The sequence below is a fragment of the Ascidia mentula genome, chromosome 4, assembly GCF_947561715.1.
Source record: "Ascidia mentula chromosome 4, kaAscMent1.1, whole genome shotgun sequence".
Classification (NCBI taxonomy): domain Eukaryota; kingdom Metazoa; phylum Chordata; class Ascidiacea; order Phlebobranchia; family Ascidiidae; genus Ascidia; species Ascidia mentula.
In genome coordinates, this window is record NC_138569.1 from 10821128 (window position 1) to 10847697 (window position 26570).

The following is a 26570-nucleotide window of genomic DNA, read 5'->3' on the forward strand; positions in this document are numbered from 1 at the left end:
CTTTTTCATAACTAAATGATATCACGATGTTAAAGTTGCTTGAGGTTTTTAAACCCCATTAACTATATTTGGATCTTCGTCGTGTACACTTTTACCATCGGCATTTACGTCAAAAATTCGTGATCTGTTGAAATTGCATGAAATCAAGTATTCGGAGTAACAGTAAATTATTGACATTTCAAAACTTCCTGACTATTGATTTTAATCGATTTAGACTTAGTTTTTCGAAGTAAATGCTAAGTTTAGAAAAGGCAACAATTCTGCCCATCTATAAGGAGTCCGGCACAGCGAAAAGACGCATTGCCCACAAAAATAAATGGAAACAAATGTTGTCTGTCACACTACCGAACCGCAAACTAAAAAGTTTGTTTGTGCGCAAATTAAATTTCAAATTAAAGCCCTTAATAGTGTTTTGACGCATAATCATCTGTTGAAATGCCTCAAACAAAACTACCTGAAGAATTAACGATGCCTAACCACGCAAACACAAAAAGTTTGGTGCTTTAAAACGCACATCTATGTTACCGCAACAGCGAGCATTCTTGAACTAAGTTTACATCGGTGGGGAGCCCTACTTTAACTGCTTTCGAGATAGGACCAAACATCAAGAAAAAACGCGAGTCGACTGGTGTCTACGCCTTTTTCAAGCCCTGCCTCAATGATCGAGTTCCTTTAGCCGTAGATAAACTGCCGGGTTTAAGTGCAGAAGACTGTTTCGTCCACATCTTAATTACTGAGTCTTGACAATTATCTCTTAAGGATTTATTGATCAAAAAGTCTACTCAGAATACGTTGACGTGGACGATAATATGCAGCATTGAAAATACTAACTTAGGAGACGCGCCTAATGAAGAATTGGTGTACATTGTTTGTAGGCAAAACTATTGCACTGTCACTCCAAATGTACTAACGAAACTTTAATGCAGGGAAAAAGTAGGCAAATTTCCCGGTATTGATGGCTGCTCAGACGATATATGCCTTATAAACACCATATACGACAACTCTTCAATGACATTCAAATTATGAAGACCACGATTTTTTTTCTGTCCCTAGATGTTTCGTGCAATTTTTAAATGTGTGATTTGCCATTTATTTCGTTAATCACAAAAACAAAGAACGGAAAATTCTGTCAATTGATATTGTATAACTTGGAATGACTATTTTTGCACTGAAGTGCACAAAAGTAACCTTACAAGCAGGTATTTGTTGAAATGGTTTGAATTTTTTTCCTGATTGCATGTTTGTTTTGGGGCATATTGGTCCAAAGCATATAATAGTCCAACTCCTTTTTGTAGTTTGGGGGCTAACCTATCGGAAAACACATGCCTAAAAAGCTTAAAGTTTGAAACGAATGTCGCCAGCAACGAAGGGTAAGGAAGATCTGCTAAACTCTAAACACAATATTCTGGTTGTTACGAGCAACTAAAATTAAAACGGAGAAACTTGTTAATTGGGAAAAAAAATTGGAGTGGAGCGGAAAAACAGCCCTTAAAGTAACCTAGTTCTTATTTTATGGGATGCTGCAAAGCTTTATCAGAACTATACTTTCGTTTTTAGCCGCGACTTCAAATACTCGGTACTGTTTTAACTACCCAAAAATATTGGTGTCGTTCAATTTAACGTTTCATATCGAGTAATGTTGTTTGTTGTAAGTATGTGTGCAAACCTGTCGATTGTTAACTATATTTATTACATGCAGTGAATCGTGCAGACACGTGTACACACATTGGAAAGATATTGTGAAACATCGAATAAAATATATTTCTTTGGTGTAATGAATATTTGTATTTGATACATCAATGTAAATATGTGTATAAATATTTGTAGCACATATAATATTTTAAGCTAATTATGTAAATTTGTTTGTTTGAAGTCATTCGACCCGATTTGTTTTTTTTTTCGCACCAACAGGGTGCAATTTTTTGGAAAATTTAATTCCAATACGCCACCAAGCGGAAATCCTGCAACACAATTGCAATATGTATATACACAAAAATCAGGGCATCTGGCGCATGTTTTTTGGGTTTATCCAATTAAACATTTATCTATATAATGGTGCAATTTTACAAAGGAAGTTAGAAATTGCTTTCGGTCTGAATCGTTTTGGGCTGAAGCCTATTAGGTAAATCGGTTTGCACAAAAGTGCATCTTGGACTCGAATAAATATGGTATGTTAAGCATTATATTTAAGATCAATTTTAAATTACTAATTATCAATTGGCATCCGAACTCATCCACACCATGTTTTCCATCCGCACAACAGATTTTCATATTCACAACAGTGCGGGTGGTCCCACAGGTTAAAAAGCACCGAAATAACACCAGACAAGCTCAGTCGATTACAACAAAGAATCACCTCGTGTCAAAACGCAGCTTTATTTTTGAGGAAAACATGTTTCGCTAATCAACATCATCAGTTCTAATATCAAAACAGAAAATAAATGTAAAGTACTAAAAAAGTTAAATGGCAAAACTGCCCGAACATACAGACTGCTGTTGCCAACTACCCCCTAGTTACTCTAAATAGAATTGGCAGGTGACCAACTTGCGTCGTATAGCACCGCGGCTGCAGGCATGCGTTGCGTGTATAGATAAAACGTCAATGAGAAAACACAGTATGGTGGGCGTGATCGTTGGTAATATCATTTTTTGTATATTAATTTGTACGTGTAAAATTGTTTGCCATTTGTTTTCATATATGTCCAATTGTTCCACAGGGGGTTGCTCCAAAAACCCCACAGATTAGCATTTAGCCAAATCGGGTCTTTTGTGAAACGCTGCTGGGTGATGTGCCTGAAAACCACGGGGTATAAGCGCCCACCACATTTGTGTTAAATGTTTTTCGCACTTGTTTGTGCTCGTTCCACCTGTTACAGAAGTTATTCTTTGTTTGTCCTGCGTATTTTTCACGACATACCCTGCATATCGTCGTATATATTCTATAACTTGCACAATCTAATTTGTCGTGAAGCTTTATTGCACTAGATGAAATATTAACATGGCGAACTTCGTCCACCACATTTTGAAATATCCACATATGGGCCAAAGTTCCGTCACGGTTTTGTACACCCTGGCCCTGTGTGGGTACGGGTTGTAATCCGGGGCTTTTTAAAGTCACTTTTGCGTTTGGCTCGGAAAAAGGATTACTTTTTGGGGCACGGCGTTGCGTGGTTAAAGTGCAAGGCTGTGTGTACTGATGGGGCAAGGGCTATGGTCGGCGTTTGAAATGGTGTTGTTGCACTTACATAGCAAGTCGCTCCAGATAGTGCATGAGTGTTCACTGTGTAATACCCCGTGAAACGTTTTCGCCAAGAAACTGGACAACACAGAAGAAAAATACCCTCTCGCCGATGTCATTTCCATAGTCAAAATAGTGAATACAATTTTAAATAGTCCGAAAAAGAGTCGTGCATTTGATGAAGGAGGTGATGGACATCTTGCTTGTCATTTGGAAGTAAGGTGGCTGTCTCGTGGAAGAGTATTAGTAAGAGAAAGTGTAGAAACTGCGTCAGGAACTGCTTGTTTGGTTTACTGGACACAAAGGTCCCAATGCCATCTTTTTCCAAGATTTGTTTTCGCTCATTGATAGCCCACCTCGTTGACAAATTCAGTTTGCTAAACACTGAATCGCACTCCCAAATGTTGTGGAAATTGGGATAATTTGAAAGAAAAAATCTACACGAATAAGGTCTTGAGGAATTTAATTGACCATTTTGAGCAAATATCAATGTCAGTGGATGTTCTTTATTACGACGTTTACGTATGCAAAATATTTTATTATTTTCTTGTCGGTTATTCGTTGTTTACTTTGTAGTTCAATAAGACGTGGATGGTGCGTTTCTTCGCTTAGTGACATTACATCACGCCATTTTCGGTGCAATGTCATGACTTTAACCCCACCTGATGATTCTAACATTTCTAGTTATGAACTATATGGAGAAAAATATATTAGTGGTTGACTGTGGCGGATTTAATTGTAGGCCCTAATAGTGAACTTGAACAATAAAATTACCGCATCGTATTACTAGGTTATGACCAAACCCCAATTATTCGGTAGTTTATCCAAATAACGCAGTAATATTCCATGCAATGGCATGGCAGGATCGCCCCATACTGCGCGGGTCGTTGTTTGTCTATCACAGCTATCGTATCGCGATCATTAGGTTTGCAGGCTTGGCAGCCCAGGCATTGCAGCCTAGCTGGATCAGCCACTTTTTCCTGACAAGTCGGAGCAAGATTTGAAAAATCAAACTTACGACCCTGGGCTAACCAGGCCCAAAGCTTTACCAACAGAGCTACAGGAGCCTGCAAACCTAATGATCGCGGTACGATGGCTGTGATCGCCAAGCAAGGACCTGCGCAGTGGGGCGATCCTGCCAATCATGCCATTGCATGAAATATTACTGCGTTATCTGATACGGTGGTAGAGATCCCCTACGTATATGTGAAGGTTGCCTGCCAAGTTGTGCGCTTGCGCACCAGTGTACCTTGGCCAAAATATACCCCGTGAAACCACTTTGGTATAGCGTTGGGCCTGGTTAGCCCAGGGTCGTGTGTTCAAACCTCACCGGGAGCTTGATTTTTCAAATCTTGCTCCGACTTGTCAGGAAAAAGTGGCTGATCCAGCTAGGCTGCAATGCCTGGGCTGCCAAGCCTGCAAACCTTTATCCAAATAAGTTCTGGTGAATTAATCGAATTATCCATTTTATGATGTAACGCGACCCCGTATAGGTTACGCTTCTGTTCGACAAAAAGTAGTGGTTTGCTGGCAGGATAACTGTGTTCCATCATAATCTTGATTTTGTCGGTGTTTCTCGGCGGTCTTTGTCAGCCTCAATTTAATTACATATCTTTTGCCGGGAGTGGACAAAACGACAATGCTTCAATAATTACTAATTGAAGCGATATATAAACCAAAACCACGGTTTGCGTTTGTCGTGTTTTTTAAAAGTTAACGCTTGACGTTAGAGATCATAAATATCTTGACTTCAAAATACTTGAAAAATATTAAATCATAAATACTTTGGCCACAAAGCACCCTGTCTCAGTAACACGCAATTAAATTTTAATGCAATTAAATAAGATCTAATAGGTCGAAACAGTCGCCCTCTTTCTGCAGTTCAAATAAACTATCAAAATCCATTTGTTGCACTTGTTCACTACTTGTGCTTCTGTTTAATGAAAAACTACTAAACCAGTTTTACAAGGCTAAAAGGTTCTGGAAAGGGAGGTGGATCATACAAAGCGCATTTTCCTAGAAGCGCTGCACAAGCACAATCGCTGTGTTTATGATAAGGAATAGTACGTGTATTTCTCGGTGCTTTATTTGCTGTAACTGTTGTTTTCCGCCCCTTTTAATAACATCACGTGATTTCACAAGCAATGTTCGCGTTATTTTTTCGTGTTGGTACGTTTTCTTGGTGTTGGTTGTGTGCTGTATATTAGTACCATTAGGCCGCTTTGCGCCGGCGGATTCTAACTTTTTATTCACCGACGTTTCACTTGCTATCCAACAAGGCGTCCACACTCACGCTTTGCGCCGGCGGATTCTTTGTTTGTTTCATTGTCCCGAGCATACGCCCGCACGCCGGCGTATAATAAAACAAACAAAGAATCCGCCGGCGCAAAGCCTGAGTGTGGACCCGGACCAACCCTGAGGAAGCCTTGTTGGATAGCAAGTGAAACGTCGGTGAATAAAAAGTTACGTTTTAATGTGAACAGACTATTAAAATACAGTTTTACAATGTTTTCCATTCCTACGCAAAAGGCTCGCTAGCAGATCTCGCACCACTAAAGCGGCTTCTAAGACATCCAGTCTCGCTTTTGCACGGTTTTGTTGGCAACGGTTTATACGTAACTTTGATCAGATGTACCTTTGGACGTATTAAGTTACTTTTTTCGCCAAAAATTGTTAAAAGTTATGACTATGTTAGGAACACTGTTTGCGGATTTTCTCATAATTTTAACAATAAAGAGACTATATGGCCTACATATACTGTTGTCAACATTGTCATGTTAGCACGAGAAACATTTCGGTAAGAACTTATTTTAAACTGATGATAGCATAAGTTCTTGCCAAACCCTTTTTCGTATTTACATGACAAAGTTAACAATAGTATGGGCCTCTTTATTCTTGACCATTTATTATTTATTTTAATTTTCCATGTCGTTTGCACTTTAGGTGCATGTTCGTTTATAACAGAGAACCGATTGTTTCAATGACAAGTGCGAGGATATGTCGTATTAACAGTTATAAAACTACACAGTAAATTACCGTTTCTGCAAACCTAGATTTAAATAAATAGTACAAACTGAAAAGAATAAAATGCGTGCCAAGCGTGCCGTGTTGGTGGCCACTTTTTGTTTACAACCCGTTTTGTGTAAAGACGTTAGATCAGAAAAATCACGACTAAAAAAAATTAGGATTTTGGTAACGTTACTGACCATAACGCCCTCTATAACAGGCCTGGACACCGGTCGCGCTCATTTCAAAACTGGAGGCGGATGTGTTTCACTTGGTTTCTGCGGTCGTGCGAGACTTGTAGACAGTTTTTGGCGTGTGATTGCCATTAATCCTAATCAGAACCTGACTGTGTGATGATGGTATTAATGTCCATAGTTTCTGATCTACTGTTTCTATTCGAACACTAAGTGCACTGGAAATAATGGCATGTTTAATTATCATAATAATCTATAAAAAAAATGTTTAAATAGGCATCTGACCTCTTTTGCAATAAATAATATAAACAAACTTCTAAAAGCCTAACAGGGACCTAAATGTACACAAACACAACTTTTTGACCTTGCTGCACGAGTCTCGCAAACGCTCGCTAACTCAAAATAAGCGTAAATTTAATACATTCCTACGTTTCATACGCATTAACCTATTAATAACACAGCAAAACTATTTCATGTGATTATCCGAGCAAAAACACGCCAAAAACTGTCTAGAAGTCTCGCACAACCGCAGAAACCAGTTGAAACACACCCGCCTCCAGTTTTGAAACGAGTACGACAGGTGTCCTGGCCTGTTACAGAGGGCGCTATGTTACTGACATAAAATTCAGTCTTGAGAAATATGGCGACACTGGACCTTTATTCCAACGAAATTGTGGAAAATGTCAACGAAAAAGTTTATTTTATAGGCGTACATTCTGGTGGGAAAACTACACTAATTTGGTGAGGGTTTTTAATAGAGCTTCCAACGACGTATGAACTATGAATGGTCGTGGCCACTGCTCTGTAAAATTATTTATAGCCGATTTTCATGATTCATGACAATGTACATTCATTATCGTCCTATTTTTATATTTTTTCATGTTTTTTTATTTTTTGAAACTACGTGCCAACTTTTGCAAAAATCATCGTAATCCATTGCGAAACGGCAAAGTTATGTGCATTTGAAGTTTTGTCGACTAGCGTCTCTTTGGTCCTAAACCGTCATTATTAATGACTACGCCTACGATGCCTACAATACCTGCCTCAATCACTGATCTCTATGTTCTTTTTTTTTTTTTTTTTTTTTTTTGCTCAGTGACATTTATTTTACACAATTACGCTACCACAATACACATAAGAAGCAGAGCCAAAGGGAGCATAGCGAAAAGTTAAAAAAAACATAAAAACATGACAAATTACGTTGAGTACTTTAGACAGTATGCGACCATTTACTTTTATGCAAATATAAAGTATTTCTTTTTTTTGCTAGGTTAAATTCACAGTTACGTAGATTCTTTAAAAAAAGCACAAATTTCGTTAAGGTCGGGTTCGTTTCCGCGTATTTGCTACTGTAAATCACATATCTGACGCATAACAACGCACAATTTATAAAAAGTTGACTTGGCAAATCAGAATGCATTCCAAAAAGTTTTTCTGCATCTGTTAAAATTAAATTTTGTCTTATTCTAGCACTTAAATATGAAATTACATCCTCCCAGTATACATTTACAATGGGGCATGAACAAAAAAGATGACACACAGTTTCCACTTGCTTCTTGCAGAAAACGCACATGTTACTAATTACTTTCCCAAAAGAATGTAGTTGTTTGTTGGTTGTAACGGCATTGAGATTTAATTTAATTTGGAAGCTTCTTAATTTGGTTTCTATGGTTGATTTGTAGACGTTCTTGTAAACAAGGGGCCATGGGGTGTCTTCCCCTAACCTTTTGTCCCAGATGTCTTGTGCTTTTGGTTTAGAGGCTTTATTTTTCAGAACGGAATATATATCTTTTGTTTTGTTCAATGCATGCAACGTCTGAATTAAAGTTTTGACAATGGAATTGTGCGGTGGGACACACTCCATATCCCACTCGGGGGGAAAGACAAGCTTGATAAATTCCACGAAATCCTTATTATTGGGCGTTAAGCCGTAATTTTTTGCAATCGTATCATATGCAAGATACTCTCCGTTTGTGTTAAGTATGTCTATTTGAAATAAAATTCCCGCTTTAATACATGCATTCATGAACCCGGGTTTTGCGTGGTATTTAACTTTGGCATTGAACCATAATGGACGATTGTTCTGTTGTAAGCCTAGCGTTGTAAAGAGGTTTTTGCAAGCTCCTACGGTGGCTCGTAGGGAACGTAGGGGTAAAATTCGCTTTAACCGTGAAGACTCAACTTTTGCATTTCCATTTAAAATTGCCTCCAACCAATTTTCGTTGCAAAGCGGCTTTTCTATCACCTTCCAAGTTTCATTAATCTTGTCGTCATGGAGTTTCCTAAACCATTTTAAGTTTAGTAGTTTTCAACATCGATTACGCCGAGGCCGCCTTCGTCTACATCCAAACATATTGTCTCTCTTTTAACTCTTTCCCACTTCGACCCCCAAAGAAATTTAAATATTGGTCGCTTGATTTTTGAAATAAGATCGTTGGTTAAGATTATCGGTAATACACTGAATTTATACGTTAAAATTGGAATTACCAGAGATTTAATAATTGTTGTCTTTCCGAGTAGTGTCAAGCTACTTGACGACCAGAGATTTAATACCACTTGGATTTGTTTAAGAGTGGGATTAAAGTTCCTGTTTACCATAACATTGTTGTCATTTGTTTTGATTGGTATTTCTACCCCAAGATATTTTATTACATTCTCGGGCCATGACAATCCTTCATTTTCCATAGGTTTGAAACGTTCATTTCTTTTTGAACCTATGAAAAAGGTGACGGACTTATTCATGTTTAATTTGCACCCTGACAATTCTCCAAACTCTTCTATTACTTTAAATACCTTATGAAAGTCGTCCTCATCTCCCTTTAAAAAAACGATCGTATCATCTGCAAACATTGAGATTTTAAATTCGTGTTGATTAATTGGAATGCCTTGAAAGTTGGCCTTTTTAAGTGCGCTCGCAAGACATTCTATGCATAAAACAAAAAGGGTAGAAGAAAGTGGATCTCCTTGCCTTACACCTAGTTTTATTGTGAATTCCGGCGACAAGTGGTTGTTGTTTACTATAATACCGGTCGGTTTCCTGTAAAGGCATTTGATCCAGGATAAAATTTTATTGCCAAACCCAAATATTTTGAGCACCTCGTAGATGAAGTCCCAGCTTATGGTATCAAATGCCTTGTATATGTCCAGGACAGTATCGCACCAGGGATATTACGAAAATCTGCGAAATCGATTACGTCGAACAAAAGGCGAATGTTCGTACCAATATATCTACCAGGTATAAAACCGTTTTGACTGGGAGAAATTAGTTGGTTCAAAACCGATTTTAATCGCGTATTAATGACTTTGGAGGCAATTTTATAATCTACGTTCAGTAGTGTTATCGGCCTGTAACTTGCCGGTAGGAGAGAGTCTTGTCCAGGTTTTGGTGTTAATGTTACCACCCCCTGCACTTGCGTGTTAGAGAGCGCTCCAGTTGCCGTTGTATATTTCCAAGCTGCCATAAACATGTTTTTCAAGTTACTCCAAAAGGTTAAATAAAATTCTGCTGGAAAACCATCTAATCCGGGAGACTTATTTTTTGCCATTTGCATAAGCGCGATGTAAAACTCTTTTTCCGTAATTTCTGCATCTAATTCGATGGCTTGTTCATTTGTTAATTTTGGTAGATCAAGGTTTGCTAATTTAGCAGCGGTGGCACTACTATCCAGATTGTTTGGGTTTTGTTTGTATAGCTCTTCGTAAAAATTAACAAGATCAGACAAGATAAGCTTCTGGTCTGTTATAATCCCGTTTCCCGACCTTAATTTATCGATGGTTTTCTTTTGGTTGTGCCGTTTCTCTAAGTTTAAAAAGTATTTAGTATTTTTTTCCCCGTCTTCGGCCCAACGTGCTCTGCTTCTGACGATGGCGCTTTTAGTTTGGCGCACAAGAAATTCGTTTAATTTGTCCTTAAGTTGCGCTAACTCGGTTAGTAAACGTTCGTCTTCCCCCTTTTTAGTTAAAGTATCTTGCACTTTTTTTATACGATTTTCGAATTCATGTAGGGTTGCTAATCTGTTTCTTTTAGCGTTTGAGGCGTAACGAATTGTTTCCCCCCTAATCACGGCTTTTAGTGTGTCCCACCTTGTATGTGGATTTGTATCATTTGGTGGATTTTCGCTTTCGAAGTTGGTGACTACTTGAACTATTTTCTCTCTATAGTTGGTATCATCCAGCAGGGATACATTAAGCTTCCAGTATCCTCTTCCGCGGGACGGAGGGTTGGTATCAAGTTGTAACGTTATCATACAATGGTCTGACAATATTCCCGGGTCGATATCGGCATTTGTAACATTAGAAGTGAGTTGTTTATCTACCAAAAAGAAATCAATACGTGAGGCGGCGTATGGATTTTTCTGAAATCTCTAGTATTTCTGCAGATTTGGATTTTTTTGTCGAAATATATCTTGCAAGTTTCCTAGAGTTGTATATTGCTCTAACTTTTTCTTCGCATTCCGGTTAGCATGTTTATCGGTACCCGATTTGTCGAGATTGTCGTTTAATACTAAGTTAAAATCTCCGCCTAAAATGACATGGGCATTTGAGAAATTGTTTAGTGATGAAAACAAGTTATCTATAAATTCCGGTTCGTCCCTGTTTGGTCCGTAGACATTGACAAGGACCAGTTCAATAGCATTGATTGACATTTCAACCATTATGTATCGGCCATCTTGGTCTACTCGAACGTTATTTGTATGTTGCGAAGTTGACTTGTCTAGTAGAATTGCAACGCCTCTACTGTTAGATGTGCCATGTGCCCAAAACGCTTTACCTCCCCATTCCATTTCCCACAACTTAACTTTGTTAACACTGCTATGCGTTTCCTGCAAGAAGGCAATGTTACACTTTTTACTTCGAAAATATTGAAATATCGATTTGCGTTTCATTGTGTTGTTTAAACCGCGAACATTTTGCGAAAAGATGTTGAGAGCCATGACTTGTGTTAAAAAAAATTATCCGTTGATATTCCTATGTTCGATTTACTCCGAGTTCCATGTCCCATTCGTATTCCATGCCACAATCGCAACGGTAAGGACGACTGGGGCTAATTTGGCGTGCCGATATCTTTTTACACGTACAACTAATTATTCTGCATTTACAGATGCTATTTTTACATGCAATCCCCAGCGGGGACTTAGGCACAACATTTACGGTTTCACAATCACACTTAAGAGAGTACCTTTGGCACTGCACGCATTCGAACATGTCTCCATCAAGACGATACTCTGGTTGAAATTCTCTGCAGCAGGGCATAAGTCTCATTGTGTTCTTGCAGGCTGGGCACTCACATACTTCCATTCCCTTTTCGGCCAGGAATACTTCACTGGTGCAGCATTCCAATCCTACAGCATATTCTGAGCCACATGACCAGCATGTGAAGGTGGTTGCATTGACTGGTAATGCTGCTTCTTTTTTGCATTTCTTGCAAGTAACCGTGTTTGTTTGTTCACACAAGCTAATTGATTTGCTTTTCGGCTCCTCCGGGCTTCTCAGACTTCTCTTTTTGCTATTACCTTTAAGAGGAGTACTTGCTTGCATTTCTCTTTCATGTTGCTTGAAGGTACCTCCTGTGGAGTTCTCTGGAGCCTCGTCGTCAGTTGCTGCGTGTTTTGCAGCCCTCTTATCAGTTGGGTCTCTGTTATCAGACTTTTTGGTTTTTGCGGCGTTTCGGTGTGGTGTTTGGTTATTTTGTATTTGTGCACCTAAATCTGGGAAATCCTGTTTTCTAGTTGGACAGTTTGCTTGTTTGTGTCCTTTTCCTCCACAATACTTGCAGGTAAAAATTTGCCCATGATAGGTAACATAAAATTCGAAATTGTCAATTCTAATGTAGCTTGGTATCGGGTTTTCTTCTACTTCGTTTAAATTCATTTGGACCACTCTCATTCCGGTCAAGAGCCCTTCTTTATCTTTTCTATGGGTAATTCTTTGGACCTTTCCATATTTCTTTGTTAGTTCGTCGACTAGGTATTCGTTAGGAAATGGAATAGGCACCCATCCGATCGCAACATTAATTTTGTCGCTTTCATACAGTCGGACATATTTAATATCTTCGTTATCAACCAGTATGCCATAAAGCTCAATAACATTTTCTCTGCTTGTACATGTAATGTCTAGGTTGTTTCCTCACATGTCAGCTATACCAACCAATTTTTTAACCGAGTAGTTCACGCTCTTCAGGAAAGTAAGTAACTCATCTCTTTTTGGGAATTTCTCAGAACGCATAGATAAACAGTTTGGCCTTTTAAAACTTGCCGCTTTCTTGTTTACTGCCTGCGCATAACTTGTCTTGTCTGTCATTTTCGCTCCTGCTCGCGCGAGCGTCAGACCTAGAGTGATCTCTATGTTCATAGAGATCAGTGGGCTCACTCAATGCATAGCGCCCTCTATAACATTGTTTTCATAGCGCCCTCTATAACAAGGCTCAATGCCTACAATGGTGTTTTACTATTTTTAGAGGCACCTCTGTATGTGCGGCATTGTACTATATGCAAGTATAAACAAAAACAATGTCGGAACTTGCATGGTATTGAGGCGAAACGAAACAGATTTTGAACTGGCAGCCTCAGATTAGAATTGTATTTGTTTTTAGGAGTCAACTGTTGGTTCCTTTTTGATGTTCAAGTAAGAAAAATGCATTGTTGAGATGGAGACGTCTGTTAATCAGTTGTTAACCCGCTGCATCAAGTTTCGAAATGACGTGGCAAAAGATAATCCTAGTGTATTTCAATTAATTGAAGAAGATGAGTCCAGTCTTCAGAAAATACTTATTCCAAAAATTCAACAAGCATTAGGAAATGCATCTTCATCAAAATTAATCAATATAAAACTTTACCTAGAGGAGCGCTTTTCTGAGCATGGGCCACTATCATTTATGTGTAGTCCAAATTGGACTGTTTGGACAGTTAAGCAAGAAATAGAGCGATGTTTTCCCGACATTAATTGTCCTGCTAAGTTTCAATACATAATTAACAGCCACAGAATCGCCAAGGATTATGATACCTTGCAAGATCTTGGTGTAACCAGTGCTGGAAGTGTGCTGTATGTGTATGTGTTACAAAATTCTGATCAATCAGAAACTGCAAGTGAAGAAGATAACGACAACTTACAACCGGATATTCATTTTACCAGTACTGAACTTGTCACAAGTCATGTTAATCAACTCTCGTTTGAATCTGAAAGTTTTAATTCGGACCCAGGTGTAAATGATACTTTACAACAGTCACCTGGCCACAGTACTGTGAACAAAACACCACATGGTTGGAAATGTCTGACATGCACATTCATTAATTTACCGACTAGACCTGGTTGTGAAATGTGTTCCTCACCAAGACCTAGGGATTATCAAATACCTGAACATTATGTACCATCAGATGCAGAAGTACACAGGTTGGAGCAAGAACAACACGCTGAACATATGATGAATGATAGAGAAAGAAAAAAAAAAGAAAAACGAGAGCAAAACTATTTTACTCACATGGAAGCAATTAGTCACAGCATTGTATTGAGTAATGAAGCAGTGGAATGTCTCATTTGCTTAACCACCACAGATCCAGGAGACGCAGTTACTTTGCAAGAATGTTTGCACATATTCTGCAAAGATTGTTTACAGGGTCATATTCTAGCAAGTGGTGATGCAAGAGTGAAATGCCCTTATGGTGATGATAACTATGTCTGTGGCTCACACATTTGTGACAGAGAAGTGAAGGCATTGTTAACAGGGGAACAATTCCAGTGCTATTTGCAGCGAAGTTTGTCATCAGCAGAACAACTGTCCACCTCAAGCGCTCATTGTAAAACTCCTAATTGTATTGGGTGGTGTGAATATGATGATGGAGTAAATATATTTATGTGTCCTGTTTGTCAAGCACAGAACTGTCTTACCTGCCAAGCTATTCATCATCCTAAAAACTGCAAAGAATATCAGGACGAACTTAAAATAAAATCATCCAAGGACAAGACTGCAAAAAAAACTAGAGCAATGTTGGATCATATGCTTAAGTCAAAAGAAGCCATCCATTGTCCACAATGCAATATTATTATCATGAGAAAAGGTGGCTGTGATTGGGTAAAATGTACAATGTGCAAAACTGAAATTTGTTGGGTAACCAAAGGTTTTCGGTGGGGCCCAGATGGCAATGGAGATTTAAGTGGAGGTTGTCACTGCAAAGAAAATGGCAAACAATGTCATCCTGACTGTGTTAATTGCCACTAAGATAAAGTGTTATGTTATACATATAAATACTTTTATACAACAAAACAGTTAGTAAGTTTATCATATTATTCAAAACTATAACTGTAATCTGAGACCCACATGGGACATAGGTTTCTACCTGCAGTTTAAGATTAAAAAAAATGCATCAGTCATGATTAGTTGTTGATTGTCTTTGGATAAAACTATGATTTATTTTTAAACAGAATACCCTGAAGTTAATTCTTTATTACTAAGGTTTTATATTCCTGTTCACTATTTTTGTGAAACTTTCATGGTTATCACCTTTTTAAGCTGCATGAATGTGGATGTAATGCCACAACACTTCCATACTTTGAGGTGTTTGAATTGTAATGTTTTTCAAGTTCATCAAGTAACCAAATCGAAAAACTGGATGTGCAAACTATGTGGTCAAAAGCAGTTTAATCGTAGAGTTTACTTCGAGGTAATGTTTTTTTCATTAAGGAAAGCCTGTTCAATGTCACTTTGCTGGAACAGCATATAACCAAAAATGTTTTTTAGTTGTGAACAATTTGTGCTTTTTAGGGCAGTGGGGCTGATTGCAGAAAGCATGTTCAAAATGCTAACATACTAAGGGCAAATGTTGAAAATAAAGCACAGAAGAGGAGTGTGCCAACTCAGATTAGGCCTGTTCGACAAAAAAAAGGTAGTCATCAAAATTTTATTAAAAAAATTAGCACACAAAAATGCGGTTTAATTTGTGCAAATTTCAACAAAATAAAAATTGCCAGTGAAACTTTTTATGAACTTTGAGGTATTTATTAGTTTTTTGGTTGTATTCATATTTGTGAAACAACATCATGTTGCAGAAACATCAAAGTGGGAAAAGTTTGCCAGCTGCAATTATCACTTGACTGATGATCAAAATATTAGTTTACTACAGCATGCAAAACGCAAAAAATACGACAAATTGCAATCTATTGAAAAAGGCAAAAGTTTTGAGATGGAAAAAAAAAGTACTGAAACTGTTCAATTGACATGCATACAGACAGAAGTTCCTGGAGCAAATGGCAAAGTGTCAGAAATGAAATCAGATAGACCAAAAGAAACAATCCACTTTGAATTTAAAAGTGAAGTTAAATAAACCTTTTATTGCATAAAAATGCCAATAAACTTATCTAGATTGTAATGTTGTTGATATTGATTTCTTTTCTCTTGATGTGGTGTGTTTAAACTCATTATTGTTTGCCAGGTATACCCCACAAGCAAATGATCGTTGTTTTAAGTTTCAAGTCATTCGAAGGGCATCTTAAACAAATACACAGACCGGAAACTAAACATTAAAGAATAAGTTTGGACATTAAGTGAACTACACGCCGGAGTACGCGAAATTTCGCACAAATAACAAACAATTGATACCCCAGGCTTGTCTTTCGGTTAATACCGGTACCGTATTTTACGGACCATTAGGCGCAACTTAAATCCTTTTTTTCCCTCATAAATTGATCGTGCGCCTATAATGTATAGATCTGAGTGCTTTATTGCCTACACTCAAAACCAGTACCGATACTATTAGAAATAAACCACTGTCTTACACAATAAACTACGGTAAAAGCAACTGTGATATTCATACTATTGTGACTTGCTTACATTTATTACGTAACAAGTTTTTGTTTAATGAGCTTTATACGGTAACCCATACTCCTTAAAATACGTTGCGTTCTATAGCCCGGTGCGCCTTATGTATGAACAAAAAACTAATCAAAGCAATTTATTGACAGTGCGCCTTATAATCGGGTGCGCTTTATGGTCCGTAAAATACGGTACTATTAATACGTAACAACGAGTTTTAGCTATCACGCGATACTACGTAAGTAGTTTTCACTGTTTAAACCGGTACGTTGGCCATTTGTCATCGATTCGTAGAGAAAGAAAAGTTATTGGCCATAATTTGAGGGTTCGACATGCTTCACATTCGCGTAACTACGAACACAGTTGAGGATTTATTCAGTTTGGTCACATAATATTGGCTCCAACTGGTAAATCGTTATGAAGATGTAGTTTAACTTACGTACACTTTACAATCTATCATCTGCTACACCATGAAGACCGGTACGTAAAAATACTGCATGCGCTATACCGGTCCGTAGTATAAAATTGGTTGGAGTTGGAGACCTTTTAGCTAGAGGACTGTTTTTAATACCCTTCGCACGAGGGAGCTAGAGGATTATTTTAAATATAATCCATGTGATGAAGCTGGATAACTATTTATCATAACATCCGTGTGGTGGACCTAGAGGACTGTTTTAAATTGCATACGCGGTTGCAATAGCCAAAACACCTCGAACGTCATTGTGTCGGAAGCTTGACTTAGTTTTATTGTGCTTCAATTTTTCAATTAGTTTTATCAGTTTTAACAAGTTGTTGTTAATGTTTAGCTTAATAATCAATAAACTAATCATGTAGGGGAGACCGGGGATATCTCGGACACGGGGATACCTCGGACCAGGTATTTTACGTCACAGTTAGGTAATGTTAAGACACTTTTACAAAAGCTTTATGTCTCCATCAAACGTTAACAGGAACTTTGGAATTAAATCATGTCTGCATAAAAAGTTATAATCAAAAAAGTCAATTTGTCAGTGAAACCAAGTTTTTCAATTTGTATGTGGAAGGTTATATATCTGTCACAGTTGATCAAAATGCAGTAATTTTGGGTTGATTGCATAATCAACTATGTGTTCTTGGACAGGCCAATGATGATTTTGTGTAACCTTTAAAAATACGGCCATAGTTTAAGAATTTCTATGTTGTCACGTGGTCGGGGATACTTCGGACATCATGGCAAAAAATCGCGAGAAGGCAACAATTTTTGAGTTTTATGAAAAATTATCGGCCATAGCAGAGAATAAACAGAGGCTGGATGAAATGATTGAATTTTGGCAGTAAGAAAAAGTCCCAAAGATAAAAAATCGTTTGTTGACTCTAAAATCTATGATATCCGTGCTGCCGTTAAACGTACACGATTTACCCAAAGCATGAACCAAAGCGTGTGGAAGGGTCGAAACGATAAGTGGCCACGCCCCGGTTCCTGAAAGCTTGAATGATATTTTATGCGCTAATGCCCCAATGCTGATATTGCGCCAAGTTTGAATTCAGTTATTTGTTAAATAAACAAAAAAAACGTCTGTTAAAACTTGCTGTCCGAGATATCCCCAGTCACGTCCGATGTTACCCCGGTACCGGGGTGACTTCGGACATTTGAGACCTGTTTAAAAATTGGGATGAATGATCATTTTTAGTGAGCTAAAACGAACGAAAAACCTTTTGTTTTTTGAGTAATGCTTTACTACTTACAACAAAATAAAATTTAAGAATGAGGTTCATAATTTAAAAAAAATATATGAGCAATTTTCCCAAAACCGTCCGAGTTATCCCCGGTCTCCCCCTATACAAGAGCGTTTGTTTAGAACGTATGTATTAGGCTATTTAGTTCGCTATTACTTTTAGAACAGTAAAAGACTATGTTAGTGACAGTGATCTACAAGACTTACTTAAACAAACGTTTTTAAAAAAACCAAAAATTAATCAACACAAAACAATTTGCGCCATTGCTAACAATAATAATCCATTAATTAATTTTTGGCAACTTATCACCGAACACTCAATACATAAACAAAAGTACTTAAAACCACCTAAAATTAATCATAATAAACCAAATATCCTACGGAAAAAATCACGCAATCACTGCATGACGCCGGCTAGTGTGAATGCCCCGCCGTTTGTCGCGAGACAACGTTGCTTTTTAATGCCGAAATATCGGATTTGTGTCAGAACGTCTGATTTTAAGGATATTACTAGTTTTTTAAGTCCAACGTAAGCATGTTTCTCAGAAATAAGCACATTTGCTTAAGACACTAGCCTACATCAAAACGCTTCAGATTCATTTAGGCCTATACTATTTTGTTTTTAACTTGAAATACACCAGTGGTTCTTAACCTTTTTTCTCTTATTTCCCACTTGTATAAATAAGGGAACCGGCGAGTGGTTCGAATTTTGTAGATACGTGACTTATTTTTTTTCCAACTTCTCCAACAGTGAATGATTATTGTTGTTTCAAATTAATTGTCGTCTTGTGTCTACAAGTTTGCAATTACATCTTAAAGGGAAAATCTTGAGGTGTCCAGTAGTCTTTGTGTGAACACTATACACAGAGTAAATCTTTTGTGCTATACATTTTGGTAACGTTCAGTACACAGCCATCAACCTGCTCTACTTGTCATCACACACTGCAAATCCGTTTTCCTGAACAATTTTAATCTGTATAATCTGTATTAATTATAATGGGCAAACGAAATACAGTATTTAACCATAGTATACTAAACATATAGTAGGCCGACTGATTGTCTCGGTCATGCATGGTTGCATCTGCTCTAATACTGTCTGGTTGACATTTGAAAACACGATTTTCTGCAGCTAAACTTAATGTAGTGACGGAAGTTAAACGAACTTAAAACTGTTACTGCAATTTATAACATTAAAATAATGTAGCTGTAAGTTACTTTGCTTGTTTTGTTAAGTTTGTTGCATTTTGTAGTTGCTTACTGACAAGTAGATTACGCTAAACTGAAGTCGTATGTCTCTGGCAGACAACTTGTAATAGTTTGTACGATAGCAAATATTTTTATTGATGAAAATGGAGTTCGCAATTACCCAGTCCATTTGGCATGATGTTATGACCGTTGAAGTCATAAACGATCTTCTTCTGGATGACCTTGACGGCGATCACGCGGAGGCAGCTACATTTACAGAAAACGTATCTGAAACGTTAATTAAATATAACGTTCATCTGTCAAAATCTGGTGAAGAGATTGTTCTTGAATGGTCCAGGTTAAGAAATGAAAAAAACAAAATGTCGGATATCATATCACATTATCCAAAAATTTGTAAAAATGCGCAAAAATACTTTGCAGAAGAACTTAATCAGTGCAATGCGGCTCATGTTTTATTAAAGATAATGCAGGCTATTGTCAAACCACCAGTTGTGCAACCTGTTGAAAAAGCATACGGGGAAATAGGTGAAAAAGAAAATGATATTATTGAATACTTGGGAGGTTATACACTGCAGAAGGCCCAAAAAAAGTTTACATGTACTGAAGTTTTGGATTTCCTGCAAGCAACACAGCCACAGGGGAAATTAATTAAAATAATGGAATTCAAAAGTGGTTGCCTTAAATATCCATCAGAAGATTTATTACACTTGCTCCAAAAGGTATATATTTATACTACTAAAGAAGTTAATCAAGCCCCAGGAAAAGTGGACTTTGTTTTATTGGCGGAATCAGTGTGTGCTTGCAACTATTTTATGCTTCTAATTGACACACTCAAATCTGTGTGCAAAAAGGAGGTTGATATGGTCGATAAAGTCGTGACTTATATAGTTAAATTGTTTGTCCGTGTTTTATCTCACACTTTTTCAAAGAAACTTGTGGAAAAAATGCTAGGTAAAACTTGTAAACAATCCAAAGGACTGCGGGGTGACCTGAAAAACAAATGTAGCAAGTAAGGTGATTATTACAAATATGTTTAAATGTGTCTTACCTTATTGTATCAATGGGACAAAACCTAGCGCATGTTGAAACCCTACTAGTGGTGACAATAAACAGTCTTGTGTGTTTCTTGCTGTTTATCTTTTTCACAGATTTTAACAATTGATGAACAAATATATAAAACAATAAATTATGTACATAAGAACCAAAAAGTTTAAGCAATTCGCCCCTTCTTGGGCATTGGCTCATTAGATACTGTTATCCATGAGTTTTTGGCTCCATGGGTTGTGCTTCCACCCTTAATTTTTTTAATAATTTTTCGTTGTAAAATGTGTTGCATGCCATAAGATACTTGAGAAATGTCTGGATTTGAAGACCGCCGGCCAAGTTGTCTCTGAACATTTCCTGAGTTTTGTTTGAATCACACAAAAATCATGGTACTTACTATGTTCCCAAAAAATGCTTCCAACACATCTTGGGTAAAGGTATGCAGTAACACATACTCCAAACTATTTATTTCAAGAAGCTGTTGGCAAACACCAATTAGACTAAAAGTCGTGAACAAAAGGCCTTCCAAAGTAGGATATGCCATAATGCGTCTTTTTTCAGAAGTTTTAACACTAGCCTACAATACATAGAAAATGTAATGTATATTTAAATTTAAAACAATTTGATCTATTTGGATTACCTGCCAATTTTGCAATGTGCTGACAAATGTAGTTTTCAACCAAATGATTCTGTCATCCATCATATTTCGAATCGGTATAGTGCTATTTACGATATCGAACCACCTTGTAGAAAAAGATGTTTTGGATTAAATGCAAAAAAAACAAATGAATATAGAAGGTTTCAGTGTGTTTACTTTGCAAATAGCAGTACATAATTAGCAGTGCCCATTGCCTGTGGGATCATTTTAAGGCAGTTTCCAACTTTCCAGCTAAGAGTGTCTCTTGCCAAGCTTACTTTCATCTATGAAAAAAAAAACATATCAAATGTTGATAATATGGCTTTTTCTGCCACAGTACTACTAACTTTTGTGAATGGATTTAGATTTATATGGGCATCTGTTAATCTGGTACGAGACAAAAGTGTAGAACTTTTTTCCGATTTATACAATTCCTTTATATGGGTCCACAAGATATCTTTACCGTGTCCTTCCATATTCATGTATCTTGAACCAGTTGGTTTGGACGCAAATAGCGAATTTCTTGTTGTCTACATAAAATTACACATATTTTGAAAGTCAGTTGGCCCCAGGAAAAAAAAGTTTCCCAATACTTTTAACAAGTGAGATGGGTCTGAACATAAAAATACCATCCTATGTTCCTCTGTGAATGGATTCGGAGCTGTTAGAGCTTTTGTAATGGAAATGTTGTCCATGCCGGAAATTAATTTAAAAAACTTTCTGTTGGTAGCAGATCCATCTGCAACAACTGCATGAATATTAACATTTCTGGTTTCACAATCATGTAAAATATTCCAAAAAATTAAAGCCAGCTGCTCTGCTGGAGCGGTGTTGGTAGGGTACCAAGCAAGTGGAAGAGACAGCTCTCGCTTGATGGATCTCACATAAAACACTGAAATTCAGTGACTGATTGTATAAATTACAAATAGTGCATGATAAAAAAGCGATTTACAAACCAAGGATGTGGGTTGCCAGTTTTGAGTCATTGCAACCTCCGCCTTCCGGAATATCTACAAACCCAACCAATTTGCCATCTTTTATAACAAGATTTTCACGAACTGCAAATAATTGTTGAAGATAAAACAGAGATATGCTGCAGATAGAATTGTCATACTTTTCATTTCATCGAGCGTTAAATAAGATGGCAGGGGGCCATTTTCATTTTGAAGACGCTCCATTTCACGTAGTGCAAGCATGTTTGTACCAGGTTTTGGCGAAATACAATTTCTTGAATAAATTGTGTTATATGTTTAAAAATACAAGCAATTCAAAATAAACTTTTTGCAGACTGACCGATATTGTTTGATTGTTGAAGTTGATGGTAAAATTAAAACACCACTGGTTCTGACATGTTCGTATGCTGCTGGTGATCTAGAGTAAAACTCAACAGCCCATCTAATTATGTCAGGATGATACCTCCGTCTTGTAACAGGTTCTTGTAAATTTAACTTTTGGTGCTCAAAGAATAATTTTTGCCATTCATTAAAGACAGACTTTCTACTACTTTCATCGCTCTAAAACATTTGATGACTTAGATAAAAATATTGCTGCAATAAACTTATTGTTTTACATTTCCTGTTGCACTTTTCAGTTCATTTACAGAGACACAAGATTCTGTACTTTTACCTTTTAACATTGCAATACATGTCTCACAAGATCCTCCACCTCTAACTATAACAACAGATCTTGAAATTAGTAAAAGCTGATTTAACAGCTGATGTTAGTCTCTGAGAAAATAAGGTTGGATTACCATGATTCTTTCATGTCAGAACAAAAGACCATGAAATACCACCTATTCACTCAGCAAATTCACATAAACCTTGTGCAGACTCAATTTTTAGTCTACACATGACTGTCTACATTTTTCTGATAAAATCAACATAAATAGCTCCACGTACAAAAAATATCAACCACAGAACATAATGGCCGCATCTATCACTGCACATTTCACACTAACCACTAGTTTTGAACAAAAGACACAACAACAAACATTCAAAAAATACACAAACTTCCTGGCAAAAAGTTCATCACTATAATTAACATCCTTTATGGAAAAAAAAGTCATCACTACAATTAACATTATTTATGGAAAAAAAGTTTATCACTACAATTAACATCATTTATGTAAAAAATTGACACTAACCTACTACTTTGCAAGAAGGAGAACGGAATTGTTGTTTAATTTTAAGTCTATTTTCATCCCAGTATGGAAGTGGATGGGAAACAGCATTTGGCATGTTTTCGAAAACCCCCTCACAGGCATCCAGTCTTTCAATGTCCCCTAATTCAAAATAACTTTAAAAATCACTTACTGTAATTAGGACTATGTTGCTTACGCAAAACACTACAGAGACTTTCAAACCGTGGATTCCCAATTTCAACTTCCCGTAAATTAACTTTCCATCCTGATAAAGCAATTTCATTGATAGTTGCATCATCAGCAAAAGCAACCCTAAAGAATAAATATTCTGTTCCAAAAAAGAAATTCCTTTAAAATTACCTCACTATCTTTATATTTGCCCTAACCTTATAATTGGAATAACATAACCTTCCTTTCTTTTTTCTGCCACAAACAATCCACGAAATTCATAAAATATCCATTTATCTACAAAAATAGGTTTGTTTAAGAGGTGCAAAGTTATTTTTATCCAAATTCTTACCTTTCAAAGAAGGGCTTTCAGCAGATTGTTTCAGATTTGCAATACTCCTGTGTTTTACTTTTACAATTGTTTTCCTAAATGTTGGGGGTTTCCTTTGTTGATGGCAAAAAGACATTGATTTTGGTAAATTTTTACATGGCACTGCACCAATACACAACTTTACTCCATTTTCCCGTTTCTCCAAGTCCTGCTCTCTGAAGTGTATTTCACAGATTGCAGCCCTTAAAAGAACAAATGTTGTCTGACTAACACTATATTACTCTGACTAAACTATAAACCAACATTTCTCTATGTAACATATTTTTTATATTATCCCCTCCACCACTGTCCCGCATCGATAATAAAAATTTTGTCAGTGTTTCATGGTGCGTCCTCTCTTGCTGATTTTTACACAGTTCTGGCCTCCTTACGGTAAACAAACTTCTTAATTTTAAATTGTTCCTCAAGCATGTTGCTCTGCTCCAAAAACATCCCGGTACAGCGCAGTGCGTTGGTGCCATATTAAAGTTTTAACAAAATACAGATATATCTTCCTAAATAATATAAACAGATGAAAAATTGACGTTTATTATGATTTCTTTCACGCCCACGTCATGCTTTTAGCGAAAAATACAACTATTTGGCAAAATGGTTTCTTTCAAGCAACAATAACAGTTGTCTACTGAACCACCCTCATTCTGGCAGAATTCTGGCAGAATAATTTTGCAAATTTGCCACATTCTACAAGGTACAACAGGCATTTACTCAAAAATTGTTTTTTTTTGGATTAGAATCAAATTACAGAGATGAGCAAGCAGATCAAACCTCAAAAAACATTTAAACAACATTTTCCGCAGCTGTATCAATCAAAAAAATCGCGAATTAAAAAAATCGCCTGGTTTTGCGATTCAGCATAATGGCGGCATGCGAAAAACTAGTCTAATAAAAAGAATTCTGCTCGGCGTTCTGGCAATAGGTGCCAATATTGACCAATATCAAGAGAACGGAAATTTAATTCTCTACAACATGCAATTAACAAATTTGAAATTAAGGTGCCGGATGACCTTCAAATCGCCGATTGAAGACGACCCGCTTTGAGCGAATCAGCAGCGTAATGGCGTAATGTCGGCATGCGAAAAACTTCCCTATTAAAACAATTCTGCTCGGCGTTCTCGCAATAGGTGCCAATATTGACCAATATCAAGAGAACGGAAATTTAATTCTCTGCAACATGCAATTAACAAATTTGAAATTAAGGTGCCGGATGACCTTCAAATCGCCGATTGAAGACGACCCGCTTTGAGCGAATCAGCAGCGTAATGGCGTAATGTCGGCATGCGAAAAACTTCCCTATTAAAACAATTCTGCTCGGCGTTCTGGCAATAGGTGCCAATATTGACCAATATCAAGAGAACGGAAATATAATTCTCTACAACATGCAATTAACAAATTTGAAATTAAGGTGCCGGATGACCTTCAAATCTCCGATTGAAGACGACCCGCTTTGAGCGAATCAGCAGCGTAATGGCGTAATGTCGGCATGCGAAAAACTTCCCTATTAAAACAATTCTGCTCGGCGTTCTCGCAATAGGTGCCAATATTGACCAATATCAAGAGAACGGAAATTTAATTCTCTACAACATGCAATTAACAAATTTGAAATTAAGGTGCCGGATGACCTTCAAATCGCCGATTGAAGACGACCCGCTTTGAGCGAATCAGCAGCGTAATGGCGTAATGTCGGCATGCGAAAAACTTCCCTATTAAAACAATTCTGCTCGGCGTTCTCGCAATAGGTGCCAATATTGACCAATATCAAGAGAACGGAAATATAATTCTCTACAACATGCAATTAACAAATTTGAAATTAAGGTGCCGGATGACCTTCAAATCTCCGATTGAAGACGACCCGCTTTGAGCGAATCAGCAGCGTAATGGCGTAATGTCGGCATGCGAAAAACTTCCCTATTAAAACAATTCTGCTCGGCGTTCTGGCAATAGGTGCCAATATTGACCAATATCAAGAGAACGGAAATATAATTCTCTACAACATGCAATTAACAAATTTGAAATTAAGGTGCCGGATGACCTTCAAATCTCCGATTGAAGACGACCCGCTTTGAGCGAATCAGCAGCGTAATGGCGTAATGTCGGCATGCGAAAAACTTCCCTATTAAAACAATTCTGCTCGGCGTTCTCGCAATAGGTGCCAATATTGACCAATATCAAGAGAACGGAAATTTAATTCTCTACAACATGCAATTAACAAATTTGAAATTAAGGTGCCGGATGACCTTCAAATCGCCGATTGAAGACGACCCGCTTTGAGCGAATCAGCAGCGTAATGGCGTAATGTCGGCATGCGAAAAACTTCCCTATTAAAACAATTCTGCTCGGCGTTCTCGCAATAGGTGCCAATATTGACCAATATCAAGAGAACGGAAATTTAATTCTCTACAACATGCAATTAACAAATTTGAAATTAAGGTGCCGGATGACCTTCAAATCGCCGATTGAAGACGACCCGCTTTGAGCGAATCAGCAGCGTAATGGCGTAATGTCGGCATGCGAAAAACTTCCCTATTAAAACAATTCTGCTCGGCGTTCTCGCAATAGGTGCCAATATTGACCAATATCAAGAGAACGGAAATTTAATTCTCTACAACATGCAATTAACAAATTTGAAATTAAGGTGCCGGATGACCTTCAAATCGCCGATTGAAGACGACCCGCTTTGAGCGAATCAGCAGCGTAATGGCGTAATGTCGGCATGCGAAAAACTTCCCTATGAAAACAATTCTGCTCGGCGTTCTCGCAATAGGTGCCAATATTGACCAACATCAAGAGAACGGAAATTTAATTCTCTGCAACATGCAATTAACAAATTTGAAATTAAGGTGCCGGATGACCTTCAAATCGCCGATTGAAGACGACCCGCTTTGAGCGAATCAGCAGCGTAATGGCGTAATGTCGGCATGCGAAAAACTTCCCTATTAAAACAATTCTGCTCGGCGTTCTGGCAATAGGTGCCAATATTGACCAATATCAAGAGAACGGAAATTTAATTCTCTACAACATGCAATTAA

At 37.4% G+C, this 26570-nt stretch overlaps 3 protein-coding genes and 1 pseudogene across 3 annotated transcripts; 2 read left to right on the top strand and 2 right to left on the bottom strand.

The window, feature by feature from the left end:
- Positions 1-10952: 10952 nt before the first annotated feature.
- On the bottom strand, positions 10953-12738 carry LOC145898946 (uncharacterized; annotated as a pseudogene).
- A 251-nt stretch (positions 12739-12989) lies between these two features.
- LOC145898456 (ranBP-type and C3HC4-type zinc finger-containing protein 1-like) lies at positions 12990-16019 on the top strand. Its single transcript, XM_082986909.1, has 3 exons — positions 12990-15095; positions 15197-15317; positions 15481-16019. The coding sequence occupies exon 1, from the start codon at positions 13085-13087 to the stop codon at positions 14651-14653; it is 1569 nt and encodes a 522-aa protein (XP_082843035.1). The 5' UTR covers positions 12990-13084; the 3' UTR covers positions 14654-15095; positions 15197-15317; positions 15481-16019.
- A 3308-nt stretch (positions 16020-19327) lies between these two features.
- On the top strand, positions 19328-20181 carry LOC145897713 (uncharacterized). The gene has a single exon (XM_082986116.1). It carries the CDS (start codon positions 19347-19349, stop codon positions 20175-20177), a length of 831 nt encoding a protein of 276 aa, XP_082842242.1. The 5' UTR covers positions 19328-19346; the 3' UTR covers positions 20178-20181.
- A 2222-nt stretch (positions 20182-22403) lies between these two features.
- LOC145898071 (uncharacterized) lies at positions 22404-24005 on the bottom strand. The gene is made up of 6 exons (XM_082986511.1): positions 23788-24005; positions 23506-23726; positions 23372-23450; positions 23182-23297; positions 22989-23126; positions 22404-22516 (listed from the first exon to the last, which is right to left on the bottom strand). Exons 1-6 carry the CDS (start codon positions 24003-24005, stop codon positions 22404-22406), a joined length of 885 nt encoding a protein of 294 aa, XP_082842637.1.
- Between the last annotated feature and the right edge of the window lie 2565 nt (positions 24006-26570).

Excerpts from the sequence above, each read along its gene's own strand:
- LOC145898456 (XM_082986909.1), top strand. The coding sequence starts at position 13,085 with ATGGAGACGTCTGTTAATCAGTTGTTAACCCGCTGCATCAAGTTTCGA.
- LOC145898071 (XM_082986511.1), bottom strand. The coding sequence starts at position 24,005 with ATGGCACCAACGCACTGCGCTGTACCGGGATGTTTTTGGAGCAGAGCA. Across the intron at positions 23,451-23,505 it reads TGAAAGCCCTTCTTTGAAAG|ATAAATGGATATTTTATGAA; the intron begins GTAAGAATTTGG and ends CTATTTTTGTAG. Across the intron at positions 23,298-23,371 it reads TATGTTATTCCAATTATAAG|GGTTGCTTTTGCTGATGATG; the intron begins GTTAGGGCAAAT and ends TTTATTCTTTAG.
- LOC145897713 (XM_082986116.1), top strand. The coding sequence starts at position 19,347 with ATGACCGTTGAAGTCATAAACGATCTTCTTCTGGATGACCTTGACGGC.